General features: G+C 36.5%; 2 protein-coding genes and 1 long non-coding RNA gene across 6 annotated transcripts; all 3 read right to left on the bottom strand.

Moving 5' to 3' along the window:
* Positions 1-5,418: 5,418 nt before the first annotated feature.
* LOC309705718 lies at positions 5,419-5,870 on the bottom strand. Its single transcript, XR_014276594.1, has 3 exons — positions 5,774-5,870; positions 5,610-5,698; positions 5,419-5,507 (listed from the first exon to the last, which is right to left on the bottom strand). It is a non-coding gene; the product is annotated as an uncharacterized lncRNA (long non-coding RNA).
* A 429-nt stretch (positions 5,871-6,299) lies between these two features.
* On the bottom strand, positions 6,300-17,881 carry LOC309705647 (uncharacterized protein; the record flags this gene model as incomplete). Its single annotated transcript, XM_082531573.1, has 8 exons — positions 6,300-6,415; positions 6,547-6,672; positions 6,982-7,156; positions 7,230-7,538; positions 7,653-7,777; positions 16,443-16,608; positions 16,692-17,078; positions 17,858-17,881. 7 exons carry the CDS (start codon positions 17,879-17,881, stop codon positions 6,632-6,634), a joined length of 1,227 nt encoding a protein of 408 aa, XP_082387699.1. The 3' UTR covers positions 6,300-6,415; positions 6,547-6,631.
* LOC309705714 (myosin heavy chain, fast skeletal muscle-like) lies at positions 7,731-13,799 on the bottom strand. 4 transcript variants are annotated; one of them, XM_082531651.1, is made up of 8 exons: positions 13,744-13,799; positions 9,336-9,481; positions 9,091-9,143; positions 8,760-8,982; positions 8,497-8,640; positions 8,240-8,396; positions 7,923-8,025; positions 7,731-7,844 (listed from the first exon to the last, which is right to left on the bottom strand). In XM_082531651.1, exons 4-8 carry the CDS (start codon positions 8,961-8,963, stop codon positions 7,778-7,780), a joined length of 675 nt encoding a protein of 224 aa, XP_082387777.1. In that variant the 5' UTR covers positions 8,964-8,982; positions 9,091-9,143; positions 9,336-9,481; positions 13,744-13,799; the 3' UTR covers positions 7,731-7,777. The 4 variants fall into 4 exon arrangements, with proteins under 4 accessions (XP_082387777.1, XP_082387775.1, XP_082387776.1 ...); XM_082531649.1 differs by lacking the exon at positions 13,744-13,799 and adding an exon at positions 12,265-12,807; XM_082531650.1 differs by lacking the exon at positions 13,744-13,799 and adding an exon at positions 12,533-12,579.
* Positions 17,882-18,694: the final 813 nt, after the last annotated feature.

Below are 18,694 nucleotides of genomic sequence, written 5' to 3'. Positions count from 1 at the left end.
TGAATTTAGCAATCCTTCATTCTTCAAAAGAGATGACCTTGAGGTATGTAATCCATATAACCTCTGTGCACAGGTGGGTTTTCAGAGCAAACATGCAGAACACGTGCTTCCCAAGTAAAGTCAAATGTCTTCAGTTTTTTTCAGTCACCCTTAATAGCATTTGCCATAGATGTTTTAAGATCTAACAGGGTCAACTTGCTTGTTAAAAACTTTGTATGCATGATCTTGATATAGTTATGGTTACACACTATTTCATACATATCATACAAATATAAATCTGTGATTCCATCCATGTTAATTTAGCAGCATCTTTTTTTTATTTCCTAAAACACAAAAACAAAAACAAAACAAATAAAGCTGTGCTGGGCTACCCTGAATACACGCTGTTTTTCATCTCTGGTGACAAAATGTAACAACAGTTCCAAATACACACAATTGACAAATTAAAGGAAAAGCACAAATGCATGACCCCCACAGTGAGGGGATCCGGTGGCTTTGTTTTGCTTTGGGAGGTATTTTGTTGACAATGTTTGGGCCCCCTTTAGAGGAAAGCCTTGTACTGTAAATCACTTAAGAGTTGTTCTGATTGATCACCTTTGTCCTGTGATGAAACTGTTATATTCTGATGGGACAGAATGGGAAGTTGGTTCTTCCAGCATCACAATTCCTTCATCCACATGGTGTGAGGGGTCAGCTAATGGTTTGATGCATTTGAAAATGGTATGAATCCGATCTCAGCTCAATGAAATACCTATGGGAGGTGATAAGCAGATATGTTAGACTGTATTCTCCTCTGCCATCAATAAAACAACAAATAAATGAATCCCTGCAGTAGAATTACAAAGACTTTCAAATACCAGTGTGATTAACCCCAGAGCAGAAAGACTCTAACCTGCTTCAAGTTGCAGAATTAGTTTTAAACTGACCTTTGATAGTTTTAAGTACGGTTTGAAGTTTGCATATGTATACAAATGTAAAGTTTTTAATGATTTCTTGCTTAAACTTTTTTATTACTGTGAATCCAAACATCATACAATTTACACTTAATCTGCTGGGATACAGTGAATAAAACAAGCCTTTTTTTAGAAGGTGCCAATGGGTACATGGGCAGAGATTGATTGTCCTGACTAATGTTCTCCTTTGAATGTCCTTGGGTGTGTAGATGCTTATAGATGGCCCTCTGCACTAAGCCCTAAACTGAGTAAAAACATGCCAACCATGTCTGGCAAGGAGGAGCCTAAGAAGCTTTAAAAGAGTGTGAGATTATTCCATGACGGGGTAGTAGCACTGGGAGAATGATGGGTAGTGTCTTTGGCTTTCGTTCTTTGACTTTAATCTTTGTTTTATGTTTTCAGAAAAAGGGTACAGACAGAGAAGGGGAACATTCTAGAGTGCCCCCTTTATAAGATAACTTATTAGTTTAATATGAAATGTAGTAACTTATAAAGTGACATAAAAATACAAGAAGGAAAAAGAAAGCTTGAAGAGGTGAGACTAACTATAAAACTCTCTATGTGTGCTTAACAATATTTTTGCATCAGATCATTAATAAGCTAATACTAATTAGCATGCTGGAACTGGAGCTATTATATGTTATATATGATCATATAAATAAAAAGTACAGAACACAGTTTTAACTGTTTGAGAATATTGTGAACTAAACAGTGCTTGCCTTCTTGCATACTTGTAGAATGTTTCCTATGAAATGAGAAAAAAATGCCTAACACTTCAGTAGTTTGAGTGAGAAAATAAATAACATTAAATTGTAGTAGTTTCACTCCTTGTTCAAGCAGACAATTGCTGCTTGCCTAATTGGTCAGTTATTCATTAGAGACATGCTAACAGCTTTGTTTAAAGGAACATAGTTTGTGTCAGTCATATGAGACTATATCTTTCAGCTGCTGGGTATGTGCACTACAATGCTCAAGCTAACCCCGAAAAATGTACTGGCTCACAAATTCACATCCTGCTAGTGTAATATGATCTCATAAATACAATCTGTCCGGGGGCTTGGAACACCTGTGCCTCCTCTGGTGCCAAGCACAAAAGCTCCTTTAACTGCATCTAATTAATACTTCCTTCATGCCTCCTGTAGCCTGCTGTGTACAATATTGAGTTATAGCCATGTCCTTCACATTGTAGTTTTCCATTGTAGCAGACACCCCAGCTGTACCACAAATAAAAATAAAGAAATAAGAAAACAACTGTCTTACATTATACTCCTCAAAGATAATATAATGTTGAGTAATACTATATTAATTATCAATCATTTTACAAACATTCATAAAGTTCTTTGTCTTGTTCTGATTCGTCTTTTTCTTCTTCTTCTTACCAACACTCACAGGAGCACTTCAATTACTATTGGCCTGTGTGACCTTTGATGAAAGCTGGGTTCATTTAAAATAGGTCACTCAGCAGTCAGCACTGTGTTTACAAGCAGGCTAAGTTGGCAACAAATACTGGTCCTGGTCATAAATTTAGAGCACTATTAGGATTCCTATTAATTTGCTGTCATACTGCTGAGCTTTCATAGCATTGACAATACTGGCCAACAAGAAGCCACAAGAGAGTACTTGGATTCTTGCAATGGTTTTCAGCTTATACTAAGCTAATTGTCATTCCAGAACAGGAAGTGCCTCACTGTTACAAGTGCCGTTGAGTCCCCGTTAAGTCCTAACATCTTCTTAAACACTGGCCTGACAGTGGTTGCTGTTGGGAAAGTTTTAATTACAGAACTTTATTATTTTCTGTTTACTTAGTTCTTCTAAGAATAGTAAATTGGAAAACAACAATAAACACTTCTTGGAAGCTTGCTAGGAAATTGCGAAATGCTTAAAATTTGTTTCACTATATTAAATAATAAAATGATTAATCCATGGTGGTGTTAGTCAGACTCAAATCTTTTAGTCATTTTTTTTTAGCTTTTAACCAGCAAAGTATGTGTGAACAATTCTAATGCAATTATTAGCTATCACCTGAATAAAAAGCTCCCTTTCCAGCTCTCAGCCTGTGAACCGGGTACTCAAAACTGGAACATTAAGAGACATTAAGAAACATAGAGCCAAATTGCACTTAAACTGTTTTATGGATCAGTAGAGTACACTTTTCAACAAACATAAGTGTCATTAAATTGTAACTTTACTCATAAATCAGGTTTTTGACTTGGAAATGGAATGACAAAGAACAACAGTACAGTACAAAGAACAAGATACAGTACTGCAGTTTGACGGCAAGATCCTGAAGCTTGGTCACATTCTTCTTCTCCTCCTCAGTCTATACAGATTACTAACTGTAATTAAAAGAGAACTGACTCAGCTCCACATCTCAGCTTAGTTTCGACTTCTAGTTCCCTCAGCTGTGAGATACAACACACACGAACAATGAAAAACTCTAATTATTCCCAAACCCTACCATGCATTCATGTCCAGTTTATACAGATCATCATATCACACTTCAGGCTGACAAGTAAGCCATCAGCTTTTTCTTAGGGTTAAAAAACTAAAGTTCTGAAAGTTTAGAAAAATATGTTCACAATAAAATATTGTAAATAAAAAAATACAACTTTTAACTGTTTTCTTTTTTTTATTCTGTCTTATGCTATTGCTCTGACTGACTGTGAAGCACAACTTAATTGTATTATTATGTGCTATAGAAATTAATTTTGATTTGATTGGATTGGGGTTTATATCTAGATTATACTGTTTTTGTCTCTTGTCACTGGTTACCAGGTGGTTTCAGAATTTAACTGATTTTCCTGTTCAGATTTAAAACATTGCAACAACAGAGGGTTGGTTGAAATGGTTTGGTCCTTAATGAAACCTTGAAAGAGAGGATTTGAAATATACTAGTGGTACATTCATGTAAACTTTTCCTCCTCCTTCTTAACCAGCTATGTGCCTTTTCCATTGCGTGCCTTTGACATGTTTACTGAACGTTGAAGGGTTTTATGGTTAAATTCCCTCTGTCACAGTGACCACCCGAATAGAAATTGTGTTTTTAAATATTCAACAGTATCTTTTTTGTGTACCAATATACCATCTTTTCACTGTGACTTTGCCACCCTTTCTCTTAATCAGTTTATATTAGACATACAGCTCATCGGGATCAGTTATAAAGAAAGTTGTTTTGGCCTCAAATGGTACGTTCTGAGTCAGACTTCTCCTTACCTGCTAGATGTGCACTGTAGTAAGAGCTAGTTACTAACAGTAACTAGCTCTTACTACTGTTTATTGTTTGTACACTAGACTTCTCCTTTTGTTGCCCTGTGGAAATAGATGGCCTATGAGCTTCATCACTGTGCCTAGCTCATATTTAGTGAAGCCTGACCAACACATATATAATATATGTCAGATATATATATATATCTGACTGCACTCCTTAAAACTGGAAAACAATTAAATAACACTGACAGGTTAAGGTGCTGACCATGAACAGTCCCTTAGTTATCAGCCCTATTCTCTTGTTATTTAGTCAATTCATAAAATGAAAAGCTGTCAAATGAAAATAAATAACTTCCTTATACGTACAATAAATACAATAAATTTGACCAGTTCTTAGCAAATGGTTTCTGTCTAAATATGTCACTATTAATAAGCCACCTAGCTCACTAGATCTATATAAAACCAAGACACTATCAGAACTTTTACTGAGAATCTTTTAGTAACAGAAACTCATTTAATTAACAAACATTAAATTCATTTTCAAATTCATTGATTTCTTTAATTTATGTATACTTATGTATTTATTATTTGATTTATCATGACAAATACACTCTAAAAACCTTTGGTAAATCCACAGGTAAGTTTGGCCTTTTACATGTCTTTCACATAAAATACTGGTTGCAGGAGCTATTACTTCTTAGATATTTTCTGCATTATATGGCTATCTGTAGAGCTAATAAATATTCCTTCTGAATACTCCTTTTCAAAAGTGGCTACTAAGCAATTCAGTATGGCTTTTTATTTATTACTTTTAATAGCTCCCTCTTAATTGATTACATTTACATTCTAAACATTATTTTACGAAAGCAAAGAAACATTAAAATGAATGAGTCATTTTCAAAACATTGATTGATATTTTGCAATATGCATTAAAAGCATCCAACAGATGATTCATATTTTATGAAATCTGTTGAACAGCTTCATTCAAGTGTGTCTTATTCAGCAGACTCACTCTGAAAAAACAAACAAACAGAAAAAAAGAGTTATTTAAAGGTTTTAAGTTATTTGAATCCTCTGAAGACTTTTTCTGTTTTAACATATCTTGTTTTAATAATTTTTGCTTAACTGCACAAAGCATTACAATGTGTCTCACTTATAATGATGTGCACAATTGTTTTTGGTTTTTTTTTTGGATATTTGGACAGAAGTTGCTACCTTTCCAGTGTCACAGCTCTTGGCTCTCAACTTGTTGACCTGGGACTCAGCAATGTCAGCACGCTCCTGAGCTTCCTCCAGCTCATGCTGAACCTTCCTGAGCCTGGACATGTGAGTGTTTGCCTGCTCCTCCTGTAAAGGATTTACAAAATTCTGACTTAGTTATAGGGGAGTCAATGGGCGTGCGATGAACCAAGCTGAAGGAAATTTGTCATATAATTGTAGTTGACTCACAGCCTACTCAGCCTGTTTCTTGTAAGCCTTAACTGCAGCTTGCTGACCAGATCCTGAAGTCTTGTGATGTTCTTTTTGTCCTCCTCAGTCTAAACAATTAGGGTTGTAAGTGAAAGGGAATGGGCACAATAAATTAGATCATTTTTAGTTAGATAATTAATTACCTCGTAAGTGAGCTCTTTCACTCTCCTCTCATATTTCCGGACTCCTTTAATGGCATCAGCTCCACGTCACTGCTCAGCTTCAAGTTCAACTTCCAGTTCACGCACCTGGAATTTGATAAAAGAATATAATATAATAAAACAATGTAGCTACATTATTATTGCCATGGTAAAGCATAGAAATAAAAGTGTCTTAATTCTACCTCATCATCATCATCATCTTTACTTAAAAAGCACTTTAAAATAACCATAGTTGACGCAAAGTGCTGTACACCAAAACTAAATAATAAAGATACATATATAAATATATATAGATATAAATAAATAACGAATAAAAGAAAACAAGTAAATTAATTAAAGCATAATTAATTTAATTACAAGAAAAACTAAGTCTCGCTGAGGGCAAAAGAACATGTCTACAGAAAGGTAGACTTCGATTGTGAAACTAGTTTTAGTACTGTGTATAGTTTGTACCCTGGACTCCAGTTTCTGGAGCTGCTTCTTGCCACCCTTCATGGCGAGGTTCTCTGCCTCATCCAGACGGTGCTGCAGGTCCTTGACTGTGACCTCCAGGTTCTTCTTCATCCTCTCCAGGTGAGCACTGGTGTCCTGCTCCTTCTTCAGCTCCTCAGCCATCATGGCAGCCTGAAGTGATGAAATATTTCCAAAATTTAAAATCTGTTCTACATTAAAATCGAACTTAACATGAACTGCAAATTAGAGATTTCAGAACCCTGTAATAGTGAAAAACAAAATAGAAGAAAAAAAAATCTCACATCAGTGATAGCCTTTTTGGCCTTCTCCTCAGCATTTCTTGCTTCCTGAACTGCATCATCCACCTCACCCTGAACCTGGACAAGGTCAGCCTCCAGCTTCTTCTTGGTATTCAAAAGACTGGTGTTCTGAATGAAACAAGAAAAATATATTTTGGTTTAAATATTGGATGCTATATCAAGAATCTACATATATAGAATATATCAGAATCGATACACTAATCATCATCATAATATCAACAACAGTATTTATGTTTTTTTATGGTTAGGCATTTATTTAATTATTGGTTTATTTATTTATTAACCTGCAGTTTAATTCTGTATTATATTATGTTTTTGTTCCCTAATCCTTAAGTGTGTTAATTCTGGTTCAGACATGCAAATAATGTATAATGCAAATAATAATAATGTATATATGTATATGTCCAACACGCTCGCTAGCATCAACCAACTCCTGCTCAGCTACTTTGCGTCCTCTCTCTGTCTGCTCCAGAGCGGCTCTCAGCTCCTCAATCTCAGCCACCATCAGACCATTTCTGCGCTCCACCATGGCGACCTGCTCCTTCATGTCTTCCTGTCCTCTGAGAGCTTCATCAAGGTGCAGTTGGGCATCCTGATGAAATAAATCAATCAATAAATAAGTACCTATTCTGTTTCTTTAACAAATGATCAGGAAAAAAGGTCACCTTGAGCTGTCCTTGGACATTCCTCAGTTGTTTCTGGGCCTCAGCAGCCTGTCTGTTGGCATGGCTCAGCTGAATCTCCATCTCATTCAGGTCTCCCTCCATCTTCTTCTTGACTCTCAGGGCATCATTCCTGCTCCTGACCTCAGCATCCAGAGTGCTCTGCATGGAGTCAATTACCCGCTGGCTGTTCCTCTTGATCTGCTCCATCTCCTCATCCTTCTCTGACAGCTTCCTGTCAATCTCACTTTTAACCTGGTTTAGCTCAAGCTGAACACGAAGGATCTTGGCCTCCTCGTGCTCCAGAGTTCCCTTTAAATGATTAAAAGAGTTATGTAAAAAAATTTTTTTATTGCAACATAAACTGGAGAAGGGATACTTTTTAAAATTTGAATACAAACAGTACATTTTTATAAAATACATTACCTCAGCTTCCTCCACAGCTGTCTGAATTTCAGACTTCTCAGTCTCAACAGTCTTCTTGGCATTTTCCAGCTCATGGATGGTCTTTCCTGTCTCACCAATCTGCTCAGTCAGATCTGAGATCTCCTCTACAGAGCAAACACAGCCAAGAGTACTTGGAGCTGATATATGCAAATGTTTTTGCCACAACAAAAGCTGTAAATGACATTAGAACATTAGAATCGTACTTAAACTCAACCCACACATGGGTCTATCATAAATAACCAATATTACCTGCATCTTGCCAGGTGATGATTCCTTCTTAGCTCATGTAATTGTTGCGAAGTACTGGATGACACGTTTGGTGTTGACAGTCTTTCCTGCACCAGATTCTCCACTGGAGACAGTATAAGAGACACATTTTCAAGATTCATCCTCTGTATCAAGTTTTAGAGATAATCATGTGTGCAATACTCTCGTAATCAGAACAGATTGGTTTTCCCGATCTGGAATACAAACATTAAAGAATTTTATCTAACTGCAGCAATAACCTCACATTTAAGGCATCTTTTAGTTTGTATTCACAAACTTTAACAGTAACTACTACTTACCAGTGAGCATGAACTGATAGGCATTGTCAGAGATGGAGAAGATGTGGGGTGGAGCCTCAATCCTCTTCTTTCCTCTGTATGCTGCTACACATGTAGCATCATACACAGGAAGCCACTTGTAGGGATTTTCGACGACGCAGAACAACCCAGAGTAGGTCTGTATCATAGCAGAGAGCATAAGGGTTGCTTACATTTCTCATTTTTCATTTTTCATTTGCATTTTATTTCTTTTAGATAAACCTTCAAATAAAACTTACGTAGATCATCCATGATGCAAAACGCTCTTTGAGGTTAAACAGCACAGATGGCTCGTTAAGGTGTGTCATCATTGCCATATCCTCCATCTTATCGAACTTTGGAGGGTTCCTGGGGTGGATGTCTTCCTCTTTCACAGTAACTGTCTGAATAGAAAGCAATTTTTAAATAATCAACAGGGTGTTTGTTGTGATATAGCAGACAAATGTTTACATAGACAGGATGACAAATATATAGACGTAAAATGGAAAGAATTTTTACCTACCTTTCCTCCCTCTGTCTCAACAGTGGCTTTACCACCCTCCCTCTTGATAAGTTTACACTTGACATATACTTCATCAGGATCAGTCACAATGAAGGCCGTCTTGGCATCAAATGGGGTGTTTTGAGCTTCAATCCTCTCCTTTTCTGGCTTCCGGAGGCAAATGGCTGCCGGGCCATACTGCTCCATCTCCGCGTCTGTGCTCATGTTGGCACTTTACTGGAGACTGAAAATATGACATAAATTGAAACAATGTGACCATTTATGAGTTCTTGAAATTTTCTTAAGCAGATATCTTCTATCATGAAAATGTCATTTACATCGAACCACTTACCTCACTGGACCCCAACTGAAAACTAATAGTATCCTGTGTAAAGATGCTGCAATCTAAAGAAATGCCAAAATTAAGTTGCTTTGCTCCTTTGTGTCTAATATTTCAACCATCATATTTCAGTAAAAATATTTATTCATTCAGTTGACTGACCAAAGTGCCACTACACTCAAACAGCAGCAACATATTTAACAGGAATGTCTAAACCGTTAAAATATGGTAACCAGTGAATACTTGACCACACTCACCTGTGTCACATGCCTGTCAGCTGGATTGGGTTTCCAGAGTTGCTGCTCGAGTGTGTCTGCTCAGCACAGCTTTTCACTTTATTAATCCTTTATTTATCCAGGTAAAAAATCTCATTGAGATTAAAAATCTCATTTCCAAGAGAGACCTGGCATCATAGCAACAAAAGTCACATACCACATAGGTATATAACATTTAAAACAAATACAATATCGCATACAAACATGTGTAAAATATACAATAACAGATCAAATACAAAAAGAGTACATTAAAAACAATCACACTGAGTAAAAGAGCTGTTCTCTCGTTCCTTTAAGACAGACTTAAACTCTCCCAAGGTAACCAATTCTGATAATTTCAGTTCCTTCTGCAGATTATTCCAGGAAGCAGGGGCAGCGTATTTAAAAGCCCCTTTCCCCCATTCTGTTCTGATTTTTGGGACAATCAAGTGTATGATTTTGTTCGAACGAAGGTTGTATTGGTTGTGGTTTTTACACATATAAACACATAAATAAGATGGAACCAGCCCAAGGAGAGATTTATAGATAAAAATCAACCAATGGGAGAGTCTACGAATATGCAAAGATGGACATTTAGCAGCAGCATACAGAGAACAATGATGTACACGACTTCCATAGCCAGTAATAAAACGTAAAGCACAATGGTACACAGTATCCAACCTCTTTAGGTAGTGGGCAGGTGCATTCATAAAAAGCAGGTCACCATAATCCAATAAAGGTAAAAAGGTTGAACGAATCAAATGTTTTCTCACTTGGAGGGAGAAACAGGATTGGTTTCTAAAAAGTAACCTAGTTTTAGTTTTAACTTCGACACAAGCCTTTGAATGTGAGTCTTAAATGACAAATTCTGATCTATAATGATCCCTAGATACTTGTAAGATGTGACCATTTCAATTTCAGATCCTTGAATTGTTTTAATCTTAGGAGACGTAGCTAACAACTCTTTGCCATTTGAGAATAACATAAACTTGGATTTCTCTGGATTTAACACCAACTTAAGTTGAGTTAAATGGGACTGAACGACATCAAAGGCAGACTGCAGAAATTGCAGGGTTTGTGCTACTGAAGGGGATGAACAATAAATAATTGTATCATCTGCATAAAGATGAAATGCTGCATTTGACAAATTATCACAAAGGTTGTTTATGTAAAGAGAAAATAGCAATGGTCCTAATATGGAGCCCTGCAGAACTCCTTTGGATACTGGGAGAAAAGAGGAAGAAGACCCAGCAGCACGGACACACTGTTTTCTTGCTGACAAGTAATTTGAAAACCAACTTACAGCATTTACAGATAGACCAATATTGTTTAGTCTATTTAATAAAATAGCATGGTCAACTGTATCAAAAGCCTTTGACAAGTCAAGAAAAAGAGCCGCACAGTATTTTTTGCAGTCCATTGAATCAACAATGTCATTAACCACTTTAATAGCAGCAGTTATTGTGCTGTGTTGTTTTCTGAATCCTGACTGATGTTGGGAAAGAACTGAATTTTTGTCCAAAAAATCTTTCAGTTGTTCACTAATGAACTTTTCTAGAACTTTTGCTAGAACACACAATTTAGATATGGGCCTGTAATTATTAACATCTGAAGGATCACCTCCTTTCAGCAAAGGGAGAACATAGGCAGATTTCTATATTACAGGGATCTCACTGTTCGAGAGGCTAAGATTAAAAATGTAAGTTATTGGTTCTGCTATAAAATCTGCAGCCAACTTAAGAAAATAGGGATCAAGTTGATCTGTTCCTCTGGACCTCAAAAACATTTAGCGGAGAAAAACTGAAGGGTTGGACCACAGATTCAGTTTGAGCGGTTGCAGAGAGAGCCTCTTGTTGATTAAGCTGTTTTAAATCTGGATATAAAGATTCAAATAGAGATCCTGAAGAAACAAAATGCTCATTAAAGCAGTTTAGAATGTCGCATTTCTCTGTTAAAGTACAGGAGTCTTTTACAACAAAAGTTGGCATCTCATTTGTAATTATGTCCCCATAAGAAGATTTTATTATTTTCCAGAATTTTTTAGGATCGTTCAAATGTTTAGTAGTATTTGAAAGATAGAATTCTGATTTGGCCTTTTTAATTAAGGAAGTTGAACGGTTTCTAAGCTGTCTAAAAATCAGCCAATCCGCTTCGGATTTAGTTTTTCTGGCCTTAGCCCAGGCAGCATCCCTTTTTTTGAGTAGACTAGAGAGCTGAAGAGAAAATCAAGGGTTGTTTCTGCATTTTACTCTAAATTTGCGGATAGGGGCATGTTTATTTGTAATTTTGATAAAAGTATCATAAAAATAATTCCATGCCAGCTCAAGATCAGTTATCAGGTAGATTCTACTCCAGTTATAGTCCCATAAATCATGAAAGAAAGCTTGCTCACAGAAATGCTTAAAATCTCGTTTAAAAGCCATCTGTGGCCTTGATTTTGGGAGCTTCGATTGCCTGACTACTAGGGCTGCCACAAACGATTATTTTGATAGTCGACTAGTCACCGATTATTTTTGCGATTAGTCGACTAATCAGATCATCATCCATTAGACGTAAAACTACAGCTTATTGCACCAGCAGCATCTGCTCTTATATAACTATCATTAGCTTACAGCTTTAAGTGTTTAAGGTCTGTGCTAACTAAAAATAAAGACAAGATGATAGTTTATTGAATTTTAATGAAATTTGCAGATTGTTTCGGTGAAGATTAATAAACTCCTTGCTATCTAAAATATAACAGGACACTGGAGTATATTCTGGAGCATCTCACACTTCTGATAATCAGCTGTCTGCTTGACGTTTATTCAGCTGTGTAAAAACTATAACTTTAATCTCAGACAAACTGATTTACTCAGGAACAAATAAAATACTTAAAAAAAAAAAGCCAAACAATAACATTTTAAGTTATCTAAGTGACTCATATATATTTAACCTGAGTAGCGAAAGACGGCGGTGGGTTTGAAAACGATTTGCGGGGAGTCCGGTGTTCTCACGGCGCTAGTGAGCCTAGCCCCCGGCTCGCTAACGAGCTAGTGGGTAACAGATGTCTCCGAAAACGTCGGAGCGCTTTTGAAAATATGTGGTGTCCTGATAAACTGAGCAGATATTTGAGGTTTACACAGCTACATTCTCGCCTGAAAATATGTTAAACGTTTATTTTGTGACCCAGAAAGAATAATAAGAGTAACATTAAAACTAACTAGCTGCCGCCATTGTTGGAAACTGCGCTGGGCTGCGCTATGAATTCTGGGACACAGCTGCTTCTTCTTCTTCTTCGGGGTTTAACGGTAGCTGACATCCTTGTACATGCAATGCTGCCATCTTCTGTTTCAGTCCGTTATTATACTCTTAAATCCTGCCACTTATTCCTGCGTCTTTTGTGATCGTACAAAGTTTCAAACGACGCGTCGACTATTAAATCAGTCGTCGACGATTTTGATAGTCGACGTAATCGTGACTAGTCGACAAATCGTGGCAGCCCTACTGACTACAGCTACCACACAGTGGTCACTGATATCATTTGCGAAAACCCCAGTGTGAGAATATTTATACGGCATATTAGTTAAAAATAAATCAATAAGTGATGACTTTTCTGGGCATTTAAGATTTGGACGAGTTGTGCTGTAAATTAGTTGTGTGAGATTATATGAATCACACATGGATTTAAAACTGTCTGAGGCAGAGGACAACCAGTCCCAGTTGAAATCTCCGGCCAGCACAATTTCATTAAAATCTAAAGTAGATCGTTTTTCACTAAGTGAAACTAAAGCCTCACTACTAGCTGAGGGGGGGTCTATAACAGCCCACAATGGTAATAAAATAGCCCTTGAAAAGTTGGAGTTTGAGGGCAAGAAGTTCAAACTGCTTACAAACAGATACCGATGAATCGACAGTAACATGGAATTTGCTTTTTACATAAATTGCAACACCGCCACCCTTTCTGGGGCGGTCGCAACGGAAAAGATTATAGCCCGTTATTGCAATGTCTTTGTCAGTAATTGATTTAGTAAGCCAGGTTTCTGATAATATAAGAATATCAGTATCTAACTCTTTCATCAAAATTTTCACAAAATCAAGTTTGGGAAGAAGACTTCTGACATTTAAATGAGTGATACCAAGACCTGTTCAAGTTTTGAAATCACAAGGAGTACTTAAGCATTTGCAGTCTGGATCGGGATTAGGTTGCACATTTCCAGATAAAAGAAGCAGAAGAACAATAAAACATTTTCTTTTCATAGATTTTTCTTGTAGGATTACAGACTGATTTCTCTTAGTGCCCGATCTCTTTGGGGGGTGAGAAGATTGGGAAATAAACCAGTAATATGGAATGAATAAATCAGTTAAATCAGTTGAAATGAGATCTCTGCTGATAATCACGTTTGAGAAACTTCTAAAAGATATAAAATCCCACCTTGTTCCCTTTGAGAGGAGTAAGAAGTATGGTGTCTCTTGCTCCACAGACTGTTCCTGCACCTCATGTAGACAAAAAGCGGTCTTCATTACAGGGTGGTTCTGGGACTTTGTTACTTGACAGTTATCGACTCATTGCTGACACCATGAGTACTTATTAAAATACCTCTATGTTACTTTATGATTGACAGAATAGTTGTGATTTTTGATTATGTTCTGTTAAACATGAGACAAAAAAAAAATGCCAAAAATATTTTTTAAACATAATTTTATAGTCAATTTCTCTATAATAAAGAAGATAAAATACTGTTGGATCTAAAAAACAAATATTAATTAAAAATTTCTCAACTTTACATATTCTAATTAAGTACTGGTAAGTCAATCTGTATAGAACTGTATTCGACTATATTATACATTCAGATATATATTATTAATGCATTTTCTTATAATGTTATTTTACTTTTAACACATCATTTTTAACTGATTTGTAAATACAGTATTTACTACTCTTATTATGTTCACAGTTTATTCAATACTACATAGCAAGAGTGCACAGCATGGTTTGTGAAGTGTCTGCTCCAATAAATCCAGAGAAGTACTTGGGGATCAGATTTCAGTTGACACATTTTATGATAGGCAGTTGCATCAATTTAATTTTGATATGACAGCCAGGACTGAGTGCTAATGTTGGGGAAGCGTCAGAATGTCACTGGTGTATAGTTGCACAGTATACATGTCTCTGGTATCTGATACTAATTTCATACTGCTGTACTTTCCATAAAAGTTAAAAGAGCAACACATGATTCCTGGAAACGTAATACAAGAAAAGTTGACACCTCAGGTAAGGCCTTAAATAACAGCTGCACAAATAAGATTTAAAATGAGTGTTTTTCACTTATGATTGTTGAAAAATGACAATTTTGGTACAAGAACATAGTATTAGTTTCTATTTAAAATGTTTATATTCAACTTTTACTGAATGAGCAGAGATGAAAAAGTATCTTGACGTTTGGAATAATTTCCAGTGTCCTCTCAGATTACGTGCTGAAACTGTTGACAGGTGTGGTTTATCATTTACCATCTTAACAGAGGATTACAAGTCATTGCTGTAGTCAAAAATAACAACAGCTAAGGGACAGAGTGAGGATACCACTCTTGCACTGAGAGGACATTTGTCCGACATATCCAGAGAAGCAGGTGAATTTTGTGTTTTTATGTTATTTAATTTCCATAGTTTGATAGAAAATCTGTCAACTTATTTGTTTTGAATTCCCCTATGAAGTTTCACACAAAAGTAGGGCATTTTAGTCACAAAAACTGACTGTTGCTTGACATTTTCAGAAGTGGAAATCAAAATGAAACCTTGACTAAAGTTGAAAAATTAAAACTTTAATTCTCCAACTGTACAATATTACAAAAGTTCAACAAATTTCTGATATCGCTTATTATTGGCTATTATTTTACATAATGTAAAGCATACATAAAACAAGATAAAGTCTTTTATGCTCTTCCTGTCTATTTAGTTTACTTTAAGGTGTGATTCACACTTAAATAGCTTGAATATACTGAATGCAATGTTTGATGGAGGGCATAGAATTTTCAGTTGTTTAGGATATTATGTTTTGGCACTGGAAGTTGCCTCAAAGGCTACTTTGCTCTCTTAAAGTGATTAAAATCTCCTTTGGATTAGAATATCAGTTTTGCAAGTATAATATATTGCCCTACACAGTTTGGATTGAGTTAAACAAATCATGGAAATTACCCAATTTTTGGGGTATTTTTGGTGGTTTATTTTTAAAAGACATTTTTGAACTAATTCCTACTGGTCGCTCTATATCAATTTACTTCTCAGGCTTGAAATATATTCCAGTATGCAGTGAAGGAAGAGGATAATTTCTTTCAATGCAAAGGATGTACATGGTCTGCAGCAGTTCTTAGGTATATGTCAAAGTAAAATCCGCAGATGTTACATGGCATGATCAAACTCTTGGCTCTTAGCTTGTTGACCTGGGACTCAGCAATGTCATTGCACTCTTGAGCTTCTTCCAGCTCATGCTGAACCTTTCTCAGCCTGGGTAGGTAGATGTTGGCATGTTCCTCTTGTAGTTGATGGGAATTAAAATGAGGGCACCCTCATTTATATATTAGTTAATTTAACTTCAGTTTAATTTAATATTTACTTTTCATATTTCTGCATTCTCTCTCAGGTAGTTGTACAGAATAGTATACAGTAGCTTTGTTTTGAGGAGCACTGTAAAAAGGATTTTAATATATTATTGTAAGTGTTAAAAACAATCAAACCTGAGGGAAGCAGTCTGACACGGTCACTAGCACCAACCAACTCCTGTCCAGCAACTCCTAATCCTCTCTCTGTCTGCTCCAGAGCGGCTCTCAGCTCCTCAATTTCAGCCATCATGAGACCATTTCTGCGCTCCACCATGGTGACCTGCTCCTTCATGTCTTCCTGTCCTCTGAAAGGATCATCCAGGTGTAGCTGGGAATACTGATAAAGTATTTCAGACTTCTCAGTCTCAACAGTCTTCTTGGCCTTTTCCAGCTCATGGATGCTCTGTCCAGTCTCACCAATCTGCTAAGTCAGATCTGAGATCTTCTCTAAAGAGCAAACACAGCCAAGAGTTAGAGTACTTGGAGCTGACATATGCAAATGTTTTTGCTACAACAAAAGCAAGATAAGCATACGCTGCAAGTTCTTGTTCTCTCTCTTCATGGTCTCAAGATGATCCAGAGCCTCTTCATATGAGTTCTTCATCTTGAACAACTCAGTGCAGAGAGAACGAGCCTTCTTTTGGGCTCCTTCCAGCTCTGCCTGGCTCTCCTCATACTTCTGCTTCCATTCTGCCAGGACCTAGGTTTATATAGGTTAATTAGTTAGTTGTTATTATTGGTGTATGCCTATTCTGATGATATTGGTTATATTTAAATCTTTACTTTATCAAAGTTCCTTTGCTTCTTGTCAAGGTTGGCAGCCAGGGCTTTAGCTCTCTTCACATCAATCATGAGGTCCTCCACCTCACCCTGCAGCCTCTGCTTGGTCTTCTCCAGTGAGGCACACTTGGAGTTCACAGCCTCAATGGATTCCTCAGCCTCCTGCAGGCGCTGGGCAATCTGCAACACTGTCAGCCTGCTTCTTGCGGAGAGCAATTTCTGAAACTCAGCTTCTCGCTTTGTGTTAAACTCAATCTGAGCAGCTGTTGCTCCACCAGCTTCATTGAGCCTCTTGCTGATCTCTTCAAGCTCCCTGGAGAGGTCGGCTCTCTGCTTCTCTATCTTAGCCTGAGCCGCCCTCTCAGCCTCAATCTCCTCTTCAATATGAGCCTAGTTTGAAGTTTTATATTAACAGAGCTTGTCAATGGGAACTTATATTGTAATTGTTTTTCATAAGAATGAATAATATTCATTATGAACGCTGTTCATTAGTTTTACCTTAAGTTACCTAAAGAATCTTGCTGAGAAGCTGGCTTAATTCCTTAAGCCAGCTTCTCCATCAAGTTTTTCCTTGATGGAGAAACCAATAGAGATTTTATAAGGTAAGTGTCCTCATAAATAGTGAGTACATCAGTAATGTCTACAGTATACCCAGTGGTAAATTATAATAGTGCACTACATGGTTTGTGAATTATTTATTGCAATCAATCTTGATATTAACTTGACAGTGATATTAAGTTGAAAGAGTTTATACTAAACTCTAAGCTCAAGTCATTTTGACATTATAGCCAGTACTGAGTTTTAAATTCGGAGAAGTCTTGAAATGCCACTGGTGTACTATTACAGGACATAAACACCTCAGCTATCTGAAATAAAATTCAGAGCAAGACTTTGTATTAATGCCAGACAAGTGTTATATATCTCTACTAGGAATAGAGTTTAAGAAGGACTGCCAGCTCAGATAATTCAATACTAGAAAATTGTTTGTTATAAAAAAAATGTTAATGTCTTTCTGCAAGGAAAAAATAATCATACAGTTTTTAAATTTTAATTTAGATGTACTGAGTAAGTGATAAATGATGAATGGAAGGAAAAGTCTGGGATCATAGCCAGAATTACCTTTCATTGCCAAGTTTTGCACAGACTTGTCTTAATGTCTGCTATCTTACCAGCAGGTCACGAGGTGCTACCATGGTCAAAAATAAATCCAGCAAAGAGAAGAAGCTGTGACTTGTCTTTTGCATAAGTGAAGGATATATTATAGGACAATATTCAGATATGTTGTTAAGACCATGTCCTAACCTGTAAGAGATTTGTCATCTTAAATAGTCTGTTTAATTTCCAAATGTATTTTCCTAAAAAAGCACATGTTTAAAAGTAAGATAAGTTCATTGTAAAATGTTGAGTAAAATAACATATTGTGCATGTTCACTGTGATCCAAGAGTTTGCTAGAATAGCAAGAAAAATGCAGAGTAGACACAAAGACAACAAAACAACCAAAACAGGGAAATTACTTATTTCCTCTGCTTCTTTTAGCTGTGGTATTTTAGAGGAACACATTACAGACAATGCAGTCTAATGTTTTAGTGTCTTGCTAGGTGTACAGTAGCAAGTGTTTAACCTTACTGAATTTTTGAAATTCTACGATACTGTTACTGTAGTACTGTTTTAATGAGCACAGATGAGTCACTTTGGCCTGCACTTCTGGAGAGACACAGTGACATTTCTCTAGAAAGATCTAGCCACTTAAGCTTCCTTAGGAAACACAGTATAAATGGCTACTCATTTGCCTCTATGCTCACAATTTACTTTTGACTATATTCCATTTTTTTTTCTTTAGAAAATTTCTGTATTTGCAAATCCAGACATTAGGTGTCTCTGATACCTTCAACATTCACAAAGCCTTAAACTCTATGGAGAAAAAGCGAAGAGTGACATAAATAGGAGGTTATTGTCATCAAGTACTCTGCCAAAATAAAAGGTCTGAGGACAAGTAATGACCTGT

Source organism: Aulonocara stuartgranti, assembly GCF_965226115.1.
Source record: "Aulonocara stuartgranti genome assembly, chromosome: 4".
In the NCBI taxonomy this organism is placed as follows: Eukaryota; Metazoa; Chordata; class Actinopteri; order Cichliformes; family Cichlidae; genus Aulonocara; species Aulonocara stuartgranti.
Note: the sequence above shows the minus strand (reverse complement) of the source record. Positions and strands in the feature narration are given on the sequence as shown.